At 45.4% G+C, this 22,821-nt stretch overlaps 1 protein-coding gene across 3 annotated transcripts in view; it reads right to left on the reverse strand.

Moving 5' to 3' along the window:
• Nucleotides 1-22,821, reverse strand: part of Slco3a1 (solute carrier organic anion transporter family member 3A1) — a 280,922-nt gene that overhangs the window by 207,457 nt on the left and 50,644 nt on the right. For all 3 annotated transcript variants that reach the window (XM_036185273.1, XM_036185266.1, XM_036185279.1), the window contains exon 2: nucleotides 10,516-10,981. In XM_036185273.1, coding sequence (XP_036041166.1) covers nucleotides 10,516-10,981 — 466 coding nt within the window. The remainder of the gene's footprint in view (nucleotides 1-10,515; nucleotides 10,982-22,821) is intronic.

A 22,821-nucleotide genomic window follows, 5' to 3' on the forward strand; every position in this document is an offset into this window, starting at 1 on the left:
CACACCACACCACACACACAACTTGGCAGGAGTGAAATGGCATAGCTGAGTTGGATGGAACATATTCATTTAGCTTATTCATTCCTGACAATATGAAGTCATTAGAGGGAGCTAAGGAAGCTTTGGCAATTGCCAGCATGGAAAAAGACCAGGGTTGGTTATGTTTCTCCATTCAATAAACAGGGCCATTGACTAAGCTGTATGTACTCACCGCTCTCTGCCCACATAAGTAATTTGCTATTAAATACATACTGCTCCTATAAAAAGTCTGACAATGGGTTATTTTTACATGCTTGAGTACAGAGGGCTAGAGAAAAGGGGAGGGGCATTCCTCTTGACCTCTGGGTCCCTGACCTGCAGCTTAAATGACTGTGAAATAATAAAACAAAGAACCAAGCCAGGACCTTCAGCCTAGCACTTAGCCTTTTATGTACTGGGTCAGGAGCTCTTCAGAGTATCAGGATGCATATCTTGGCATTGTGAAAGAGCCAGCACTTCCTTCAGAAGCCAAACACCTCACAGGAGTTTAGTACTAGTTCTGGTTTGAATATGAAGTTTTGTGGCTAGGATCATGCACTGAATGTGGGTGAAGTTTGGCAAGGGAAGGTCCTGAATCTTAGATGGCAAGGCTGAGCTGCCTGTGACAAGCAGGTCACTGGGACTGTGAAGCTGAAGGCTAAGACTCTTTCCTAGTTTTACTCTCTGATCTCTGCCCTCTATGGTGTGAACAGCCTCCTCTTTCTGTGCCATGGCCTGCCTTATCATGGCCCAGGAACTAGAGCCAAAGAATACAGACTGAACTCTCTGAGCCAAGAGACATCCTTCATCCTTCAAGTTGGTTTTCTCTAACATATGGTCACAGCACTAATAAAAACCAACCATTATATTCATCTTTCAAGGTGCTTGGTTGAATCTCAAGAGGAAAGCAATCCAACTCAAGTCCTACATGACAACAGTGTTCAAGCCTAACGACATGGGATCTTGCCTCTACTGCAAGTGTTGGGAAAGATGATTTACATAACCAAGCAACTAGGGTTTTGAGCGTTCAATTCTAGCTTCAGGAATAGCCAGATCCAGGACAGTTTCCTGCCCTCTGATTCTGGTCTACTCTATGGTTCTGCCCTTAATTTCCTCTGCCTATCATAGCCAAGATGGATATTGGAGTCCTGGTGCATTCTGGGTTCTTACAGTTAGCTGTCCTAGAAAAAAATGTGTTTCTGAGTCCAGAGTAGGTTCTGGTTGGCCTATGCCTTGGGCCAGTCACTGTAGATCAGAGCCTTTCTCTGTGTCATAATTGGCTGTGCCTAGACCACATGGTGGTTCATGTAGCTCACAGAAACCATCTAGGATAGGAGAGGCTATTCCTCATATGAGAACAAGATAATGGGTAGATAGACTCCAGCAACTACCTATAATATTCGTCCAATACTTTTCCAGCAAGCAAGGGTAGTTAACCCAAGCCACAGTGCCAAGAGTGGTAAACAGCATTGTTTTTGACAAACCAAACTCTTCACTCCATCAGTTCGAGCAGAATGCTTCAGAGGGGAGAAAACAACACAAGGAAAGTCAAGATGGTTCTTAGAAAAGCAAATCGTCTATAGACACAAACTAGACACAAAATACGCCTGTTGTGGAGAGATATCTTAAGATCTTGTCTTTGAGAACAATACTTGCGCTATAGTTGAAAGGAAAGATAATAGGTCTATATTCATCAGCCAGGTGCAGTAAGAGGGTGGCGGTGAAAGTCAGTTTTTGATATTCTGGTGGAAGAAAACGTCTTTGTAAGAATCTGTACCTCCTCAGGTCCTCGACCTCTCCAGTCTTCTAGCCTGTCTAACAGCCACTTCACTGCTGTTTGATTGTCTCTTTGCAAAGATAGAGTCATCCACACAATAGACACGAATGTTCCAACCAATCCAAATTGGATTCCTTCTTCATTTCAATGCTTCCTTTAGGGAACTGTGGTCCTTTTCTTCACCTGATCCCTGTTAGTTTTGAAAAAGGGTTTTGTTCCTTTTCCATACTTTGCTTCAATATTGGCTCATCTTTCTTATTTCTTATAAGGTAATAGGCATAGTGGAGGCCTGATCAGCACCAGAACAGCCATGATCATTCTCCCTCATCCCTGCCAGTAAGTCCTAATACAAGCTACCAGTGTTGATTCACTGATGCAGTTTAAATATGGGGTATCTCCCAAAGGCAAGTGGCACTGTTTGGAGAAGTTATGGAACTCTAAGGAAGAAGGGCTTAGCTTGTGGAAGTAGGTTGCTAGGGAGGCAGACCATGAGGTTTCAAAGCCCAACCCTGCTTCCTGTTCTGTTTCGATTTCCTGTTTCACCAAGAAGTGAGGAGTTCAAGTTGCATACTCCCACCACCCAGCACCATGCCTTCCCCATCACAATGAACTTTGTCCTCTCAAACCGTGAGCTAAAGCCAATCTTTCTTGTCTTAAGCTGTTTTGCCAATTAGTTAATCAAAGGCTGAGGGATTTCAGAGTTGGCAACATAGTTGGAAAACAAATATCTTCAGTCTCTCTTAAATATCAGCACCTCTGGGGGTTGGGAGGACCTGGAAAGATAGTTCAACAGTTAAAAAGCACTGGCTGTTCTTGCAGAGGACCAGGGGTTCAATTTCCAGCACCTACACAGTGGATCACAGCCACCTGAAACTAGTCCCAGGGGATATGATGCCCAATTCTGATCTCTACAGGGACCAGGCACACAGGTGGTGAACAGACACACATACGGGCAAAATATCCATGTGATAAAAATAAAGACACACACACACTAAACAAACAAACAAACAAACAAATAAATAGCAGCAACAATAGCAACAAAAACCAAAATAATAGATCTGGAAAAACTGGCTTCACATGCTTCACTGAGCTGAGGTCCAGGTAAGGATCACAGGATACACAATGCTACAGAGTTGGCTCTGCTCATTGGTTAACACAGCACTGAGATTGCAGCCCTGGAGCATCAGCTGCAGCCTGCCCAAAACCTGTTTGCATGATGCACTTACACAACATTCCTTTATCTTCTGGAAAGAGCTACAGCAAGGCAAAAGACCAGGTTTTCAAATCACACTGATGATATATGAGGCAACCTGAGCTTGAACAGTTCCTGGCTAATGTGGATGAGGCTAAATTTTCATAGAGATTGATCACCTAAATGTCCAAAGAGCAAATTACAACATCTCTAGAATGACAAAGTATCATGTGATTATGTAAAATACGTACATCATTTATGCCATAGAAAAATTTATATGAGTTGACCAGCCTTACTCCCCAAACCCCAAATCCATCGTGCTTTGAAATTATGCTCACATTCAAGCCTTGGGTTTCAGAACATGCTAGAATTTAGGCTTTTGGATTAGGGACTGCTTAGTCATAAAGTCTAAGCAAGTATTCCAAAATTTTCAAAATCAAAATCTGTAGTAGTCCTTAGAATAATGGCTGCTGAACCTGAACTTGACAAATGACAAAACCATGGGTTTATTTATAGCATGGCCATAGCTAAGCAAAAATGTTTACATAGAAACAACTGAAATGAAATATACCTAATACTGACTGGACTTCTCTACAGGTGCCTAAATTACAAATTGCTCATGTCAATTTCCCCCAATTTGTTAAAACAAGAATTATTTTTTGTTTTTTAGAATTTGAACTAATATTCTCCCAAATTAAGAGGCAACATATGTCAGAATTCAGAATGCCATACTCTGGGGTACTTATAAATTAACAGACTTGCTCCGCTGCATCCTATAGCCACACACACTAGTATTTTATAGACTGAGATGAGTCACAGAAGAGGGTCTGTGGGAGAGGAAGGTCTATGGTGGTTTAATTCAGGACTAAAAAGTTCCCAGATGGATCATACCCACTGCTGAAAGTCAGGACCCAGGAACTCTAGCCCCAAGTCCTGTCCTCAATCCAGATAAGACCGCTACTAATCTATGCCTCTGTTTCTAGATGGAGAAATGGAGACACTATAAAGATGACCAAGGAAGTGCTTATTGATTCTGTCCTCCCCTTCAGATACACAATTCTTGTTGCTTAGGAACAGATCCCATGGTAACTTGGTAAGGTGATGGGTTCACAGCTACAGGAAACCAAGCCAATCTGCAAGAGTGAGGTTCACAGAACAACCAGAATTCAAATTTGGAAATGACTGCAAGAAGCCTCACTCGGAATGCACAAGGTAATCCAGGTGGTGAGCACAGCCAGGATGCCATGAGCCACTGAATGTGAAATAGATACGCTTAGAAAGGAGTGAGAAACAGCCTCTAGCCCAGGCAATATGAAAGCCCCAGATAAGGACTATGGGGGAGTTGCTTAGCATACTGCCCAGACACACTGAAATGGCGTATCACCAGTAGCTGGGATGACAGATTGGAACATGGCCAAAACAAGCTGACCACTTCCAGTGTCATTTAGTTCACAAAAAGAAATTAATGAGAGAAACTTCAATATCAATGGAGTTGCAAGAATATAATGAGCTACGCTTGCTCCCAGGAGGAACGGTTTTTCAATTATTTCTCTTAGAAGAATTGCAGTCACGGTGTATTTGATCCATCCCCGACCCACACTCTTTGGAGAATTAAAACACATTTTACCCAATGTCAAGTTAAAATAAAAACTCATCAGAAGCAAAATAACTCTTTGCTCCCAGGGCTCTGAAAAGAAAGTGGTTCTCTTTGGTGGCTGGCTGGTACGCTTGTGACCTTTGTACTAAACTAACACTTGGCAGATGAAATCTGAGAATAATTCTCTTTGCATCATTAGCTGAAACATGAGGGCCGCTCTGGGTTTCAATATAAGTGATAACAAAGCAAAACATGACACATTGGCTCTAATAAATGTGCCACTAAGCTCAGAGCAATTGTCCTGTGTAATCAAGCACACTGCTAGGGGCTGTCCTCCCACCATGGGTCCTTTGCAAGAAGCCCTCAGAAGACCACTCTCCGCTGGCTGGATCCCATTCCTTCCAAAACAGCCATTCTCAAGTGAATCGGTAGCCACACCTCTGTCTGTGTCTTCAATTGGAAGTCTGTATTGTGTATGAATCTGCCAAATACACTTGAACAGTTCAAAATGATCTGGCTTCACCTTGATCCCAATCTGCACCATTAAAACTATATCACACACATGGGAAAATCATGCAGATAGCCCACTGCCCCAACTAAATGAGTGCACAGTAAACAGGAGGAATTTCAGTGGGCTCTATGTGTTCTCCAGTACTAATGTCCTGGTGCTGTTGTTTGTTGTTATATGGTACTCAGGGTCAAGGTCCCAGCCTTGTGCATGCTAGATAAGTATTCTACCACTGACCTCTCTCTGTCTCTGTCTCTGTCTCTGTCTCTGTCTCTGTCTCTGTCTCTCTCTCTCTGTGTGTGTGTGTGTGTGTGTGTGTGTGTCTGTGTGTGTATGTTCCTGTATGTGGATACATGCACGTGTGGTTGTGGTACAAGCCAGAGGACAACCTTGAGTGTCCCTCCTCAGACACTAGCAACCTTTATTTTTGAAATGTCCCTCACTGGTCTGGAACTTGGCAAGTAAGCTAGGTTGGCTGGTCAGAGAACCCCTGGGATCCACCTGTCTCTACTTCCCCAGCACTGGAATTACAAGCCCATGTTGCCAAGCCAGGGTGTATTTTAAGTGGGAGTCTGCAGATCAAACTCAGCTTCTCATTCTTACAAAGCAAGCACATTGCTGACTGAGCTATCACTATGTTACCATGAAGGAAATCTGAAGGAAAGGTGCAGGGGACCTCTCTCTGTTTTCCAACAATTTGTGATTGGTATCATTATTACAAACTTAAAAGTTATTTGAAAAAATTTATATCCTTAAATTATTAGTTGAATAGGGCCTTTGAAGAGGTCATTGGGGTTAAATGTCCCCCTATGAATGGGTCCTAAACTAAACTACTCACCTTGTTAGAGAGGGAAATTAAGGTTACAGAGCATCCCAGAGTCATGTGGGCCTAGAGGCAGAGCCATGTGAAGAGTCAATAGTAGGGTGGCCTTCTGAGAGCTACAAGGGAGAGGCTTCAGGAAATACCAACCTCACCAATATCTTGACCTTGGAATTCTAATCTCTCCAGAACTGTGAGGAAACATTTTCTGCTGCTTACCCCCGCCCCCCCTCCCCAGTGAAGGGTGTTTTGCTCAGCAAACCGATGCACTGCCCACGTGCCCCAAGCCCTCCATTCATTTGGTTTTGTCTTGTGACTGGCCCAGCCCTCCAGGGCTTGATACCTCTTCTTAGGAGCAGAAGGGAAGATGGGACCATTAAGCAAGGAAGACTCAGGCTTCCGAAGCCCTGCCTGCCCTGCCCCTGAAAGGCTGGGGGTGCTCAGGGGAATCATCCAGTACAGGAAGGAGGGCAGAAATGCGTCTGCTGGGCACAGAGTGTTCAATGAGAAAGAGGGTTAGAGGAAGTTGTAAAGAGAAGAAGCTCCACCACAGTGTAAGGGCAGCTTCCTGCTGGCACTGCTGGCCGAAGCAATTGGAGGAGGAAGGGATGGGCATGTTGTCCTGTCCACAATGCCGGGAGCCGAAGGGAGACTCCACCAGCCGGCTTGTCTGAGGGGCTGAGCTCCGATCTCAACTCATCTTTATATATGATAGAACAAAGGTACATCTCTTTCCAGAACCTCAGCCCGAATACCAGTTATGCCCGCCTCCTGTCTCCATCCTATCCTCAAGGCCGTCTTCTAGTTTTGACCCCCATGATTCACACCAGCAGTACCTCTCTCCTTGGAGTTCAAACACAGTCATGTCTCTGCCACCTTCATGGCTCTCGACATTTCCTAAAGGCTTCAAGAACTCTGGTAAAATTCCCTGACTTCTTCTTGGCCCTGGACCACACTCCCAACCAACAAACCAGTGCCCTCTGCATGGACCTCAGCTATACCTGGAATATGTAGCACTCTCTCACCCAGAGCCCAGCCAATATCTAGATCAAATGACTTTCGGCAAGCTGTTTGACCTCTAGGAACCACAGTTTACCCATCTGCTTCACTTATAACAGCAAAAATTCTGCAAACTCCTTTCTAACAGCAGACAATATTACTAGTATGGTGTGTGCTCACAAGGGAATGTTTTGTATGCACCCAGAGCCATAGAACAATATTTAATAACATGGCAAAAAGCTCATGAAATATTAAGAGAAATGAAATTAGAAAATCTTGTTTATTATAAGCACACTTTTGCTGAAAAGCATATGAATGCAGAAAAAGAGACTAGAATTGTATATACTATAAAGGCAGGAGTAACTATTCTCTCATTACTCTGCTTTCTATATTTTCAAAATTGCCAACGCTAAATGTGTAGCACCTTTTCTAGTTATTTAAAAAAAAACATTCTCATTTTATGTTTTTCCTCCTAAAAAAAATAAATAAAGCAATAACAAACTAAAGTAGCAACCTAGTCAAAGGCCACAGTAAAGTAAGTCCATTACATCATCTCACTTACACTATCATAAAAAGCAAATACCACTTGATGCATTATGAACTTGGAGAGACAAAAGAGCAGCTAAGAAAACTAGGCTAATGGATGGTCACAACATGGAGCTAAGACATGACTGGACTCCTAAAGGGTGGATTCTTGGGCCCAGAGGGGCCCAAACAGTTTCCACCACCATGCTGGCATTTAGTCCCAATGGGAACAAAGAGTGCCACGCGCCACCCACAGGTCATTATTCGGCCATCCTGTGAGGCTGAGCCCCACACGCTGCTGTATTGAAATGCATTGAAAAGGCTGCCAGAAGAGCTGAGTCCTCATTCATTCGGTTTTGTCCCCTGGTAATGAGTACCCTCATTTCCCTCCTTACTCTAGAAAAGACTGGCTTCAAAACAGGGCTGGCCTTGTGAATGGCCCATACAGGAATCCAGGAGCTTGGTAATACTAGTTCAGCCATGAGAGTCGGAGGAGGTGACCATTTTAGGAGGAAACGCTGGAGGGATTGGACGGAACTGTTTCACTTTTGTCTGGATGTGGAAGTTTATGACCTGACCATAGATGGGCTAGCACCCATCTAGTGACCTATTATACAGGCAACTAACAACATGTCTGGTCTCTGATGACCTACAGCCCAGACAGAGCAGGCTGACCGACCCTCCAGGCCCACCAGAAAGGATTACTTGGAAACAAGCCTGTATTTTCCATGTATAATATGTATATCGTTTCTGTTTCAGATCCAGTGTTAAGTTAGTCATGTGACAACGGGTTGCCCCTAGACCAGCTTTTCTGGAGCTGGAACTGGGCTAACAAATATTCTCCCTTCCTCCACAATTCACATCTATACCTACAGCCGCAGCTTCATTTCCTTCCGACAGGCCCTCTTCTTTGCAATGTGTTCCCTCCAATGCTTTTAAAAACTAAGCTAAGTGGCTTCCAGAACTGTTTAGAATAGATAAATGCTGCAACAGTCTCATGATCATGGACAGTCTTTATGGCTCCCGCCATAAACGAATGTGCCAGCTATTCTCTGTGTATGCCACTGCCTTCTGAAACTGCTCCTGGAGAATTCAATAAAAAGCCACCTAGGAAGGCCGATCTGTGCAGTAGGCTTGCCTTCGGCTACGCCCTCTAAATAGACCCATGAAACTATTTCAGAGAGACCCAGAACAGCTATCTGCACAGCTGTGCATGACTATGCTTTGGAATTTGGTCAGACAGAACAGAGCAGTGTAATATCTGTGTATTGTACAAAAATAACACTCAACTAACTTTTCCATCGAAAGAAAGAGGTGCCCAAGTAAAAATTGGGCTGAAATAGTCTTACTACCAAAAAACTCACTACAAATCTCATGGACCAGACAAGAGAATTCAAAAAAGTATCTTCCCTGGATTGGTCCTACTACTCTTGGGTCTATGCCCCACCTCCCAAGCCCAAATGCCCCTTATCATACAACTCACACCCCATTCAGTGGAAGAAATGTCAGAGTAACTCATCAGAGAACATCTCCTGAAGAAGAGGGCTTCAGGGAATGTTCTAGAAGCCCTAAACCTATGTGACTGAGAGCTAATAAGATTTCTGGGGTGTTTTCTAGGGAGAGACTTTTCAACATTCCATTGCCCATTTCCTTCCAAGTGGTGTGATTTGCAACCAGAAAATGACTTTCCCAGGGTCCTGGGGTAACATTAGTCAAGTCAAAGACCGACTGTCCAGCTCAAGTTCTGGATACCATTTTATCAACATGCTGGTTAAATAGCAGCAGAAGGTAAAGGGCCACCTTAGTGGCCACATCAGCAAGACTCCACCCAGGTACAACACGAGCCTTAACCCCATGGAGAGAGGGGACCAGGACTACGCATCTCTGCCTCAGCAGTCCTAAGCAATGTCACACAGTTAGGTCCTAACTGGGTTTGCCTTGTTCCACCTCTGGCTAGGCAAGTGCACTCTCTGCTTTTCCCACCCAGAGCTCCTCTCACATAAAGGTCACACATCTCTATAGAACACACTTGTTCAATCAAGGCATCAACTCTACAGCAAGCCTCTAGGTGGCTACCTGCTTCCAGCTCTCCTATCTCAGAAATCTCAGGCAGTATAAAGTAGAAGCCTGGTAGACAGGAAGCTTATGTCAAATTTGGTTCAAATTCTATTTTAACTTAAGCCTATATAATTAGCTTTATACCTCAAGGCACACTGCTGCCATGTGACACTCTGCTTCCCCAGGTAGAGGTCATTTTTTTCACAGTTCCACACTCAGTGGCTGGAGATGTGTTCACTGGAGGCAAAATTATACTTAGGAAGTTAGGGCTGGAGACACTTGGCAAGTGACCATCCAACTGTCCACCAGCACTTGGTCAAGGACACCACTTGTCCCATGAGCAAATTGCCACTTAGCTGTTTCTTGAAACCCTAGACCTTGGGGCTATTCCATCTTTTCAGTATAAAATATTAGAAACTGATACAGAAAAAAAATAGTTTTAAAAGTTTGTACATACTTCCTTTCTTCCTAAATACCCAGTTCCTGAGAAGGCTGTTAGTGAAAACATTGCCAGAAGTTACTAGCTTGGGATTATACCAAATGATGACAATGTAATCCATTGTCTCTCTTTAGGTCCAAAAACGGGAAAAAACATAACTAAGAGGTGAAGGTTTTGATTCTTCAAAGTTGGGATTTCCTACATGAGGACCCCAATATACCTTGGTGAACACTAGACAGCCCCAAATCCCTCTGCACCACAACACACACACACACACACACACACACACACACACACACACACACACACACACACACAGCAGATTAATCCCAATCCCCTCCAGACCACATCTTTGCCTGAAAGGTCCTGTAAGGTACAGGCAGCATCCAACCAACCCTAGGAAAGACTTTTAAAAGTGCTCTAGTTGAGTGGCCCCTGGATCAAGCATGTGAGAATTTCTAGGGATCCAACTTGAGTATCCACGTCTTTCAAAACCCTGGAGATGGGTTAACCAATTCCCAGGTGAACAGGGTCCTATCTTTGCACCACTACACCAATACATACAGAAGGGGCAGTGCCTACCTATGTAGAGCGAGGAGTCCTTCCTCCGCACGTGGTCGTCAATGTAGGAGACCCCCAGGGGCTGCACGGGGGTAGCACCGATGCCCAGGAGCACCTGAGCCCCAATGAGCAGCAAGTACATCATGTTGGTGGCTGTCCGGTTACGGCAGATAAGGTCGGGGTCTGGCCCCTCATCACTGCTGGAGCCGTTGGTGGCGCAGACATCGCGGCCCTCTGCGCCCCAGCGGATCTCGCCAGCCTCATACTTGTACTGGTGGGTGAGGAACTCTGGCAAGGCTGACAGCAGTGCGCCCAAGGCCATGACGATGCCACCACAGCCGATCAGGCGAGGCCGGTGCCCACGCGCTCCGAAGTAGCTCACGAAGAGAATCAGCGCCAGGTTCCCAATCTCGAAGCTGCTGGCGATCACACCAACATCAGCACTCTGAAGGTTGAACCTGCGTTCCAGGGTGGTCAACACGCTCACCTGAAGGTGGTAAAAGGAAATTTCAAAGTCCGTCTTAGGAGATACCCGAGACATCTCCCTGCCCTTCCTGGACCCTCCCCCACTTGCCTGGACATGTGGCTTCAGATACAAAAGGCAAGTAGAAACCCAGTGCATCAGATAAGCACTCCTTCCTTTGATAACAAGTTAACAATTCACTTTTCTAGTATCAAAGATGATTTTTCCCAATATTTGCCTCCATCTTCAAGAGTTCATAGAGGAGACTTATAAAGTTGTCCTGAAAAAGTCCCAAAAGTCCATAGGTTAAACTTTCCCAAATGTATGCTTATATATGATATCTGTGCTATGCTCAAGAACATAGAACCTAGAGGCTCTTTACCAAGATAGCAGCCCAAACCACCTAAGTAGCAAAGCAGACCAGCTAGGTTAGCTCAATAGGATATATCCATCCATCCATCCATCCATCCATCCATCCATCCATCCATCCTTTCCCAAGTACTAGGGATTGAACTCAAGACCTTACACATGCTAGGGAAACACACTGCCACTGAGCTACATTCCCAGAATTCTTTTCACTTTTTATTTTGAGACAGCATCTCAGCAGGCCATGATGACCGTGAACACACTCTCTGTAGGCCAGGCAGGCTTTTACTCACTCTATGGGCCAGGTAAGTCTTGAACTTATTTTTTTGACACTCTTCTTTCAGCTTCCCAAACAGCTGGGATCACAGACTGACACAGGCCTGGTAGTAGGATCATAGTTAGCTACACTTCCTTCTGGAAGTTTCTAAATGATTCAGGTTTGCTTAAAGGATATCTGATAAAACAAACAAACAAATCCCAACTCACTGCTCTACGTATTGTAGCCCTGCAAAGGATATTTTTATGGGACATTTTTATATTTCCTCCTTCTTTAGTATTCCTGTCTGCCTGTGTTTGTTCAACAATATTTATTGAACATATGCTATTTGCCTGGCGATGGCCTGGATAAAAAGGACAGAAAAATGGGGACACCTGGCCTTAGAAGGCCACCTGGCAGGAAGGTACACACAGCCACAACTAGAACATGTATTGCTAAGAGATCATATTCACAAAGCACATTCCACCCTGGGGGCCCAAGGGCTAACAGCTATCTATCAGAAGGCTTATTAGAGGGAAGAAGGAGTCCCTCACCTGTTTGTGGGAACTGTGACCTTTATCACAGGAAGACAGTTGTCCCTGTCATGAGAGATCTGGTGGATGATTGAGGCCCTCGCTGGGGAGGGAAGAAATACTTTGAGCAAAGGTATGAACAAGGAGGGCATGCGTTTCTGGAGAATCGGAGAACTGACCCAGATCATAAGCAAGGAACAGCACTGTGGGGAAGGAGGCAAGCCATGCAGTGTGGTAGCAGGGGTGCAGGTCACAGAGGATAGAAAACAGAGGTGAATCCTGGCTCTCCCCTTAATCTGCTGTGACCCTAGCCAGCTCAATGACCCTCCCTCAGCTTTGATTCTGAGAATTCAGAATCCTTAGCCCTAGTGTGATGGATATGAACACAGAAATAATGATGCAAATCTACTGGCCAGGAAAGCCTTCCATTTCAAGGCAGGATAGTACAGAAAGGTCATAAAGTTCAAGGGTCAGGCCAGGTATCACATGGGTTCCATCTAACTCCAGGTAACCAAGTTACTCTGTGATGAGCATGTTCATCTGAAATGGCAGCAAGAACTGGGGCCAGGATAAACCATACATGTGTGGATGCTAGGAAAGGGTAAGCTCCAGCCATTATGAATGCTAGCATTTCTGTGGTTCCTTGAGAACATCCAGGGGGTTAAAAGCCTAAGCATCACACCAAGTATGGGAAAGGAATTCTGGAAGAAGAAAGGAATGAATTCCAGTAGACAAAGCAGCCAGGCTTTTATGGGGGTGATGGGGAGGGTAGATACAAGGGCCCTCAGCAGCAGCACATAGTGACAGATAAGAAAGGTGGGGGAGGCATTTTAGGGGTAGAGCTTTATTTCAGGCAGAATGCACTAAATCTGCTGACCAAGTGGGTATTAGCTGTTAAAGAAAAGGGCAGGGAGGGGAGTCCCAGAGACACAGAGACACAGTTATAAACACCGAAGCCTTCACAGCCTCCCAGTCATGTCCCATCTGCTGGTATCCAAGCACAAACCTCAATACCTGTGATGATGATGACTGTACCCCTGTGTGCCCTTACTATCGAAAGAACAGTGCGGCCAGGTCACTGCTCCTTGTGTCCTTTCAGTACATGTATTTTGAACCCCAGAGAGCAGAGGATCTCAGCCCCATGGGAAGAGCTGAAGCCCTTAGTGAGGACCAGGGCTCCCCAAGCCTTTGTGACTCAGCTGGGCCCTGGGGTAGTTTTGAATCTGATCTCCAGCTGAATAGGAGGGAGGTGAGAGGCAGGTTGCTAAGGCGATGAAGCATCCTGGGTTCTTTCCTTCAGTACTCTTCTGTGGGCCAGCCCCACAGAGCAGCTTTGAAGGTCTGTCACACCCTTGATCACCCAGGGTTCCCATTCAGGTTCCAATACCGTTGTGCTCTCCAGCCAAGGCCAACCCATGACTCACTGAGCCCCCACTATGAGATTAGATGGCTCCTTTCTCTGGAATACCAGATTGTAGTTGTTGAGAACAGAAGATAAACGGGCCCTGGCTTGGTTACAATGACTCTAAAAGGCTTCCAAAGATTTTTTTTTTTAATGAAAGCCCTGGGCAAGGGAAGAAAAAGCTTTCAATTATTCACTTCTTTCTGCTGTAACAAAAGCATGCATGGTAGACCAAAGGCTCTGGCTTTAAACAGGTGATTTGGTGGGCAGGAGTGATTGGGTAGGTGGCCTAAAGGCCTGGGAGGTGGAGAAGCACATGCTGAGGCCGGGAAGGTGACCAGAAAATGCTGGAGGAGAAGAAGCAGTGATGAGTCAAGGTAAGAGGCCCCAGGCAGTGACAGGCACCAGGAGTAGAGCAGTCTGATGGTGTCTTAACATCCCATTGCTGTGAGAAAATACCTAAGACAAACAACATAAAGGAGGATTTAGGGGGCTTATTGGGAAGGTTTCAGTCCATAATCACCAGCTTCATTGTTTCTGATCTATGGACAGGCAGAACAAGATGGTGGGCATCATATGGCAGAACAAAAATGCTGTTGTCTCACAAAGGCCGGGAAGTAAAGAGAAAGGGAGGAAGAAGATGAGGACTCCAAGCGATCATCATCCCGAGTGACCTAAGTATCCCTTTTACTAGACACCAACTTGGCAACACTGCAGGCAGGCTGCAATGAGGCCTTTACTTAGCACACAGCCCTAAGATGCATACCTCAGCAGGTAGATCTGCAGGGGACACCCTCCACCACGGCGGTAGATGGCTCCACAGTGGATGAGGGGCTGAAGTGAAGTCTTATTTTATTTCTGCCATGAGGCAGGTGGACAGACACAGACAACAGCATATCTGAACCCTGGCACCCTGACAACTGCTCCAATTCAGCAAATATGCCCATCCTAAACTGTCTAACACCGTGCCTGTGTGTTTACAATGCCGGTTAAAGGTCATGGTGGGGATACAGACAGCTGCAGGCCAGACACAAAATAGTCCTTCTAGATCCAGCTCATGCCCAGGGCTCTTACCAGGGTTTGTGTCACACCAGGGTCTTTCCTCCTTGCAGCCCCCTGTGGTCCCCAGTGATGCTAGTCTAGACCAACACTTAATGTTACTGTGCGCTGGAATGGTGCTTTGTGGATCAATTAGATCGGAGGGGCTAATGTCTTTACTCATTTAAAGAACAATTTTGAGAAGCTGGACTAATTAAGTATGCATGAGGCCATAAAAGCCACTTGTGGCTTTTTATGTGGCAGAGAACAATCCAGCATGGAGGGAGCAGACTGCTGAAGGGAACGGCTGCTTTTACTTAATGGGCAACAGGACTAAAGGAAACAGCTGGGTAATTAGCGACAGAGACAAAGGGGCAGCAGTTCCACGAGGAAAAGGCAGGAGGAAGTGCCCTTACCCTGGGCCAAGTGGAAATGAAGTTAGTAGGAGAAGCAGGGGGATCTATCAGGCTTCTGTTACATTAACTAAGAGGAGGGAAGGAAGGAGGGGAGAAGAGAGGGAGGGAAGAAGGGAGGAAAAAGGAGAGATATGCATTTCTGTATCTCACGAACTCTTATTAAAAATACAGTCCCAAGGCTGGGCTATGACTCAGTGGAGTGTTTGCTAAACAAGTATGAGGACCTGAGTTCAGTCTCCAACAAAGCTGAGCATGGTGTGGCACACTTGGAATCCCAGTGCCTGGGGGGGTAGGTAGCAGCAGGCAGGCCCCTAGGTTGCCTGGCCAGCTGGTCTAGATTCCTTATAGAGTCCTAGGTCCCCGTGAGAGACCCTGTCTCAAAAAACAAGATGGATGACTTCTGAAGAAGTATACCTGAGATCCCCTGGCCTCCACACATACTCACATGCGAGTCCAAGTGAACGTACAGGCGTATGCATGCATACATACACACACAAAGTCTGGAATAAAGCTAAGTAGCATGAAGAATGTTGATTTTTTAATTGATTAATTAATTTATTTATTTTAGAGACAGAGTTTCTCTGTGTAGTTTTGGTGCCTGTCCTGGATCTCGCTCTGTAGACCAGGCTGGCCTCGAACTCCCAGAGATCCGACTGGCTCTGCCACTCGAGTGCTGGGATTAAAGGCGTGAGACACTACCACCACCACCACCACCACCACCACCACCACCACCACCACCACCAGGTTTATTTTTTATGATTTTTGTTTGTGGTGCTGAGACTGTAACCTAGGACCTCACACACACTATTAGAGCCTCCTGCATATTATGCAAGTTCTCTGCCACTCAGCTCTGGTCCTGTCACCAGCATAGGGTTTTACAAAACTGGTACTCATCTTGGAATGATGCCATCAGTGACAGGGACATGCTCGGACCACGATCAACCTAAGGCCTGGTTCTCAAAGTTTATGGCAAAACCCAACTCATAGAGTGTCAGTGTTTAATCCCTTAGTGTTTCCGATTCCACAGGCTTGTGATGGAGCCAGAGGGTCCGCAATTATAAGAAGGCCCCTGCCCACTTGTTGCTGCTCCTGAGCAGAGGACTTGGAGAGCCCACACTTCGCTGGCTTTCCTCCCATCCACAACCATCTGAAGACGAAAGGCTTCACTTCTAAGTCAATACAAAGTGCAAGTTCCTCTCCATTTGACATTCAGGGAGAGCCTTGACTCCTATGGTACCAGAGTCACTCTGGAGCTGACAGCAGTTAAGGAAACTCAGCCTAAAGGGAGGCCTTTGGTCCATGTTGATACCAGTACTGTAGGACAGGGTGGCCTGTGGGCAGGCACATCTGATCCTTCTCCTACTTTCTAAGGAAGAAGCCCAGGGGAGGTTACCAAGCACTCTTCAGCAAGAATTCAGATTCTTGGAGCAGTGGTAGGAGACTGGGAGCTAAGTGAGGAGCCAGAATGCGCATTCTGAGGTGCTGAGGCTGGGCCTAGCTACTCCAACCACCTGGGGAGCTCTGAGCAAATGGCAGTGCCTGTTCCTCAGGCCTCTGTCACACAGGTGATGATTCTAATACCCAAGAAGGTGGAGGGTGCTGTGTGTGTGTGTGTGTGTGTGTGTGTGTGTGTGTGTGTGTGTACCTATGGCATATGTATGCATAGGGTACTGGCTAGCACACTACCTGATCTATCCCTGTAGCCTTTCAGCTAGAGAACCGTGAGGTCAGTATGGCACTCTTGATTTGGGGACACAGGGTCTTGTTAGGAGATGGATATACTATCCCAAGATGACCATGAACTTACTCTGTACTCCAAGCTGGTTATAAACTTGAGATCCTCCTGCCTCCACCTTGTTGGTGCTAGGATCATGGGAGCTGACTCCAACCTGGCTTTGATAGCACTTGGTCAACCCACTCTGTCAGAGCCTATTTCCAAGCCTTTGCCACGGGTGCAACGGTGAGTGTTCTTACGAGCACCACCCAGGTCCTGTAGCTAGCACTCAGCAGGTAGACATTAAGGAGCGATTATGATTATCATCACTGGCACGCAGGATCTGTGTGCTTTGTTCAATTTAATCTGATGCCACACACCCCAGTGCCTGCTGCGTGGGCAGTTCAAGAAGCATTGGCTGTGATGAAGAGACAATCCATATACAGCCGAAGGAAGCCATTTAGTGACAACCTAGGCTACACAGCGCCACAACAGAGTGGCAGAGCAATCAAAAGAACGGAAACACTGACAACAGATCTGAGACACAACAAGAATGAACTGGATCTTAAGAGACTCGGAGTGGGAGAAGTTGCCGCAGTCGTTCCAAAGCAAAGGTCAGTGGCACAGGGAAGACACACCAGGCAGAGAGTTCTGGCCAGCCTGAGGCAAGGGGAAATACCCAGGACTTCAGAGTCATCTGAGATAAAGCAGCCTTAAAGGCCACACTAAGGAGCAGTTCTGGGTTTGGATGTCAATGGGAAAGGGAGGTTGTTAAGCAGAAGCCATCCTTTAGAAAATAGCATAGCATTCTTTATAGTATGGAGAGGGTGCAAGTCAGCTACTCCGTCTTGCTGAGAAAAGAGACTCACTTGCTTATGTCTTGAAGGAAGGGCACCTGGGTGGAGGTGCCTCTCAAGTCAGATCCCAAAGATGAGTCAGCTGCTTGGAAGCATGGGATAAAGGGCCCACATCGGGAAGCAGACACTAACAACAGTGCAAAAGATGTCAACCTCACTGTGGTCACGACAAAGAAATGTGGGTGCCTCTCCCAGGGGTTCCTGGAAAGAATTTGACACACTTACTCTGGAAAGAGTCAGACAGTAAATATTTTAGGCTCTCAGGCCATGTGGTCACCATAGAAACACTGGCATCTGCCACTGTAGCACAACACAGCATCCATGACAACCTGTACACAAATGGACATGGCTGAGTTCCAATAAAACTTTACTAACCAAAGCAGGCAGAGGGCCAGATTTGGTCTATACCCTTTTGTAGACTGCCCAAACCTTGACTCTACACATTGTATCCTTAGCTAACTTCAATTTCTTATCAGCCCTTTCTGAACTAAGGGGAACAGTCTCTGCTCCCAGAAGCCAGTATTCAGTTTCTGTGATAAAGCTGTGATACTAATCTCAACTGAAGGAGCCTCCATGGACTACCTGTTTCTTATCTGAATAGCCGTGCCTTGTGGTGAGGAGTTGGGTGCACTGGGAAAATGGTGTGCAAAACACACTCACTTGTGAAGTCCAGGATCCCAGGTCTGCAGAGCCAAGTGGCCCTGGACATCACAGTCCCAGGCCCTTGTCTTGCTCCAACCACATGCCTCACCACCGGGCCAGGTGAAGGAGACAATTGGCAAGGCTGCTTTACGTTTGCTGCAATGTTAGCACAAATCGGGAGATAAATGGGTATAATTTTCAAACTGGTCTTCTTTAAAAGGCAGAGAACAAATTAGAGAGGGAAACTTTGAGACACTGGCCGTGGCCCCAGGCACATACAAGAGCATCAACCATAACAAGTTTACTAAGCAATCCTATTGTTATCAGAAATGTCCTAACCAAACTACTTCTTTTTTTTAAGCTCATGAAAATAATCTCAAAGTAAATTTGGTCTCTTATCTGTCATGACAAGGGCATGTCTTTTCTTTTTGGGAACACATTCCTGATGTGCAGCCCAGGATGGTCTCAAACCTCAGCCTCCCAAGTGCTGAGATTACAGGTCTGCGCCACCTAGAACACCCCTTCTTACTTCTTACGGAGCGATGAGCCGGGGACCTAGGTGAGATTTTAAGAGCCTTACACTGACTGAGTCAGGTTCCCCAAGACTCCTTTTCTAGTCTATCTGTGAATGACAGTCTATCCTCAGAGCCAAAGAGGAAAAGCCCCAGGGCTCAGTAGGCACTGTGACCATGGGTAGGCCTGGTCTTCAGCATGTTCCTTAAGCCCATAGCAGGATCCCGAGCCACCAAAATTCTCTCAAGGCCACTCACTGTGTTGGTCTTTGTAGCCTGACCTCACACAGCCTTGTTGTCACTCTCTTAGATCACCTGGAATGACAGTGACAGTCTCTGCCTGCCCAGACTTCCAAAGACCTCACTGGCCTCTCCTTCTCTAAGAACCCAATTATACCTCCTCCTTCACTTTGTTCCTCCACTCCATGATCTGCATCTTTCTTGGACCATTTCTCCCCCTCCCCCAGACTGTGGGTTCTCTCACCTTTCTTCTCCTGCTGCCTTCCCTAAATGGTCCTAAACCACAACAGGGGCAACTGTCTTTGATTCCTTTTACTCCATGAATTTTATGTTTAATTAATTAATTCTAAGAGAGTGTGCAATAGTTTATATGGTCCTTCCACTCAAAATAAATAAATGAATAAGCATCACTAAATAGAATTGCTTCCAATATGCAAAACACATCACTGACATCCCCCTCAACCACACACCCCCCATAGCTCTTCATTTCAGCCTTAGATGAACAAAGGTTCCAGGTCTCCGCTAGCCTCAACTGACAGAGTTCTCTGCCCTATGTGCCTGAGCCATTGAGTCACAGGCAGGTATTTTGTCTCAGGCCAAGTCTCACAACAATTTGTATTGAGCCTCGCACACCACAACCCAGAGTATTGTTTTAACTCAAAATGTGTACAGTGCCTGTTCTGTTCTCTTGGAGAGCAACAGGAACTCAGTGGTTTCCTTAGCTTTTAGCCAAGTACAGCAGGCCAGGCACAGGCCTGCAAGAGATTTTGGTGTAAGGCTCACACTAATGATTCATTTCAACATCGGCTCCTCAGGCAGAGCTGCTTTGTGCTAAGTGAGCCTCTCTGCATGCCCCAGGGACCCAGAACACTATTGAGTGCATTGAAAAGCCCCATTTGAGCGAGGGGGGTGGCTTAGTCAGTAAAGTGTTTGATGCACAAGGTTGAGGACCTAAGTTTAATCCCCAGAACCCACATGAAAATAGCTGGTGTGAGCAGGGTTTGGTGATGCACACCTTTAATCCCAGCACTTGGGAGGCAGAGGTAGGTGGATCTCTGAGTTTGAGACTAGCCTGGTCCACAGAGTGAGTTCCAGGACAGTCAGGGCTACACAGAGAAACCCTGTCTCAGAAAAAATAAAATAAAATAAAGAAAGAAAGAAAGAAAGAAAAGAAAAAAAAAAAAAGGAACAAGCAACAAAGAACAAACAAACCCCAGAACAACATCAACAACAAAGGCTGGCGTGGTGATAATACAGGATCTTGAGGAACGATGCTGGGGACTGACTGCTGATCTCCACACACAGATGGAGGAAAGGGCTGGAGGAAGAAGGGGAAGGAGGAAGGAAGATTCCAACAAGTACCTGTCCCTCGCCAGAGATAGATCCAGGGGCTTGAGATACACAGTTTCACAAGACTTGGACTCCACTCTCAGCCAGGACAATGAGGTGTTGCTATGAAAATGCATAGTTATGCACAAGGAAAGTAAAATCTATTTCCACATGACAAAGTAAAGACAAGGTCAATCCCCTAAGGAACAGCAATTATGCAGTACCAAGGAGAAAGGAGCTCTGGGTAAATTCCAGAATGTGGGTCCCATTAATTATGACCATGTTTGAGCTCATTTCTTACATGGAGTCCAGTCCCAGTGCTTTCCATAGGACAGCACATTGTTCTGCAGTAAGCATCTATGGGACATGTAACCTGACCATCCTGATTTTCTCAATGAAGAACTTAAGCCAGAGAAGGTAATAATTCCACTGACAGGGAGCAGAAGAGGAGTCAGGACTGAGGTATATACCCATCAATCCTGCAGCACCCAGGAGACAAAACATTGTGCCCTTGCCTCACAAGGTGGCTCCCATCCAAGTGGCAGAAGCTAACAGATATTTTCAGGGATGCAGGAGCATCTCCAGACAACAACCAACCAAATCTGCTATGAATAACTGGTAAGAGGAAGGGAGTCAACAGGAGTAGAATAAGGGGGAAACATTAAAGCAGCTGAACATCATCTATCTATCTATCTATCTATCTATCTATCTATCTATCTATCTACCTACCTACCTACCTTATCTATCTATCTATCTATCTATCTATCTATCTATCTATCTATCTATCTATCTATCTATCTATCTATCTACCTACCTATCTTATCTATCTGTCTGTCTATCCATCTATCTACCTATCTACCTGCTTATCTATCTATCTACCTATCTATCTATCTATCTATCTATCTATCTATCTATCTATCATCTATCTATCCATCTACCTACTTACCTACTTACCTACCTACCTACCTACCTACCTACCTACCTACCTACCTACCTATTTATCTGTCTTATCTATCTATCTCTGTGTTTGAAGACCATTATTATGTATAAATAATATGTTATTGTAAAGGAGGTAACAGTAGGAAGAAGGTTGTTAAAGTTAGGGAAGAAAAGAGTTCTGATTTCAGAAGGATTTTTTTTTTAAACTCCGAGATATTTGGAGGGTATTTTTTGTTGTTGTTTTTGAAGCTGGATCTCATATAGCTTAGGCTGCTCTCAACCTTGCTATATAGCTAGGATTGGCCTTGAACTTCTGGTCCTCTAACCTCTACTCCCTAAGTCCTGGAATTACAGGTGTTAGCTACCATATCCAGCTCTTCAACTCTGGGTTAAACAAAAATAAACATAGGAGAATTTTCCAAATGCCTATTACCATCATCAACCACTGATAAAATATATAACATGTGCTGTGGATATCGCTCTGTGTAAATAAAGTTCTGATTGGCCAGTGGCCAGGCAGGAAATATAGGTGGGACAAGAGAGAAGAGAATTCTGGGAAGTAGAAGGCTGGAGGGAGGCCTACCGCCGCCATGAAAAGCAACATGTAAAGACACTGGTAAGCCACAAGCCATGTGGCAAAGTATAGACTAACAGAAATGGGTTAATTTAAGATAGAAAAGGTAGATAACAAGCAGCCTGCCATGGTCATACAGTTTGTAAGCAATATAAGTTTTTGTATGCTTTCTTGGTTGGGTCTGAGCGACTGTGGGACTGGCGGGTAAGAGAGATTTGTCCTGACTGGGCCAGGCAGGAAAACTCTAACTACATAACATGGAAACATATTTAAAATGGTGTGTGAATGTCTATTAAGAAAAATGGTTATTAAGGCTGAGCTGAGAAATATTTTCATCAAGTGCTAACTGAAAAAAGCTCTTCTTCTTATAGGAAATAATTTCAGTACTTCTCCCATCTACCCTGAAACAAAAAATTAACAAGCAGTGCCTTTAAAACTGCATTTCTCTTTTTTCTTTGGATACTGGGAATCTCATACCTGAATCTCCAGCCATACTACAGCAATGGTGAGGTGTCAGTGCTAAGCATTTGCACAGGTGTGTGTGTGTGTGTGTGTGTGTGTGTGTGTGTGTGTGTGTGTGTGTTTCTTGGCCTTCTAAGAGCATAATGTTGACCAAAGGCCCTTACCAACCCAGGGGACAGAATCATAATTCCTCAGAACCAAATTACCAGGCAGGTCATACCAGGATTTACCAGACAGGTTAATTCCTAAAAAACAAAATAATCCACTACATCTAATCACATCCTCTCTTGAGAATGAACCCCACAAATAAGCTGATAAGAAACCAAAGCTGTACCTCCAGGTAGGAGATAAACACAGGGCAGGAGCAAATCACACTTGCTCAAGGCAGCATTAACAAGCTTCCAGAAGGATAAGCAAGCCTAACTCCGGTATCAAACCAGTAAAGAAAAGTGACATACCTTAGGGACTCCTCTTCCTCAGCTTGCCCACACAGCCCACTGATTTCATGTGGCCCTTGGTCCTTCCATCCTTATCTATGTGCATCTCAGGCCCCCAATGCACCCAGCTCCACATACAATGCACAG

Source organism: Onychomys torridus, chromosome 1 (genome assembly GCF_903995425.1).
Source record: "Onychomys torridus chromosome 1, mOncTor1.1, whole genome shotgun sequence".
Taxonomy (NCBI): Eukaryota; Metazoa; Chordata; class Mammalia; order Rodentia; family Cricetidae; genus Onychomys; species Onychomys torridus.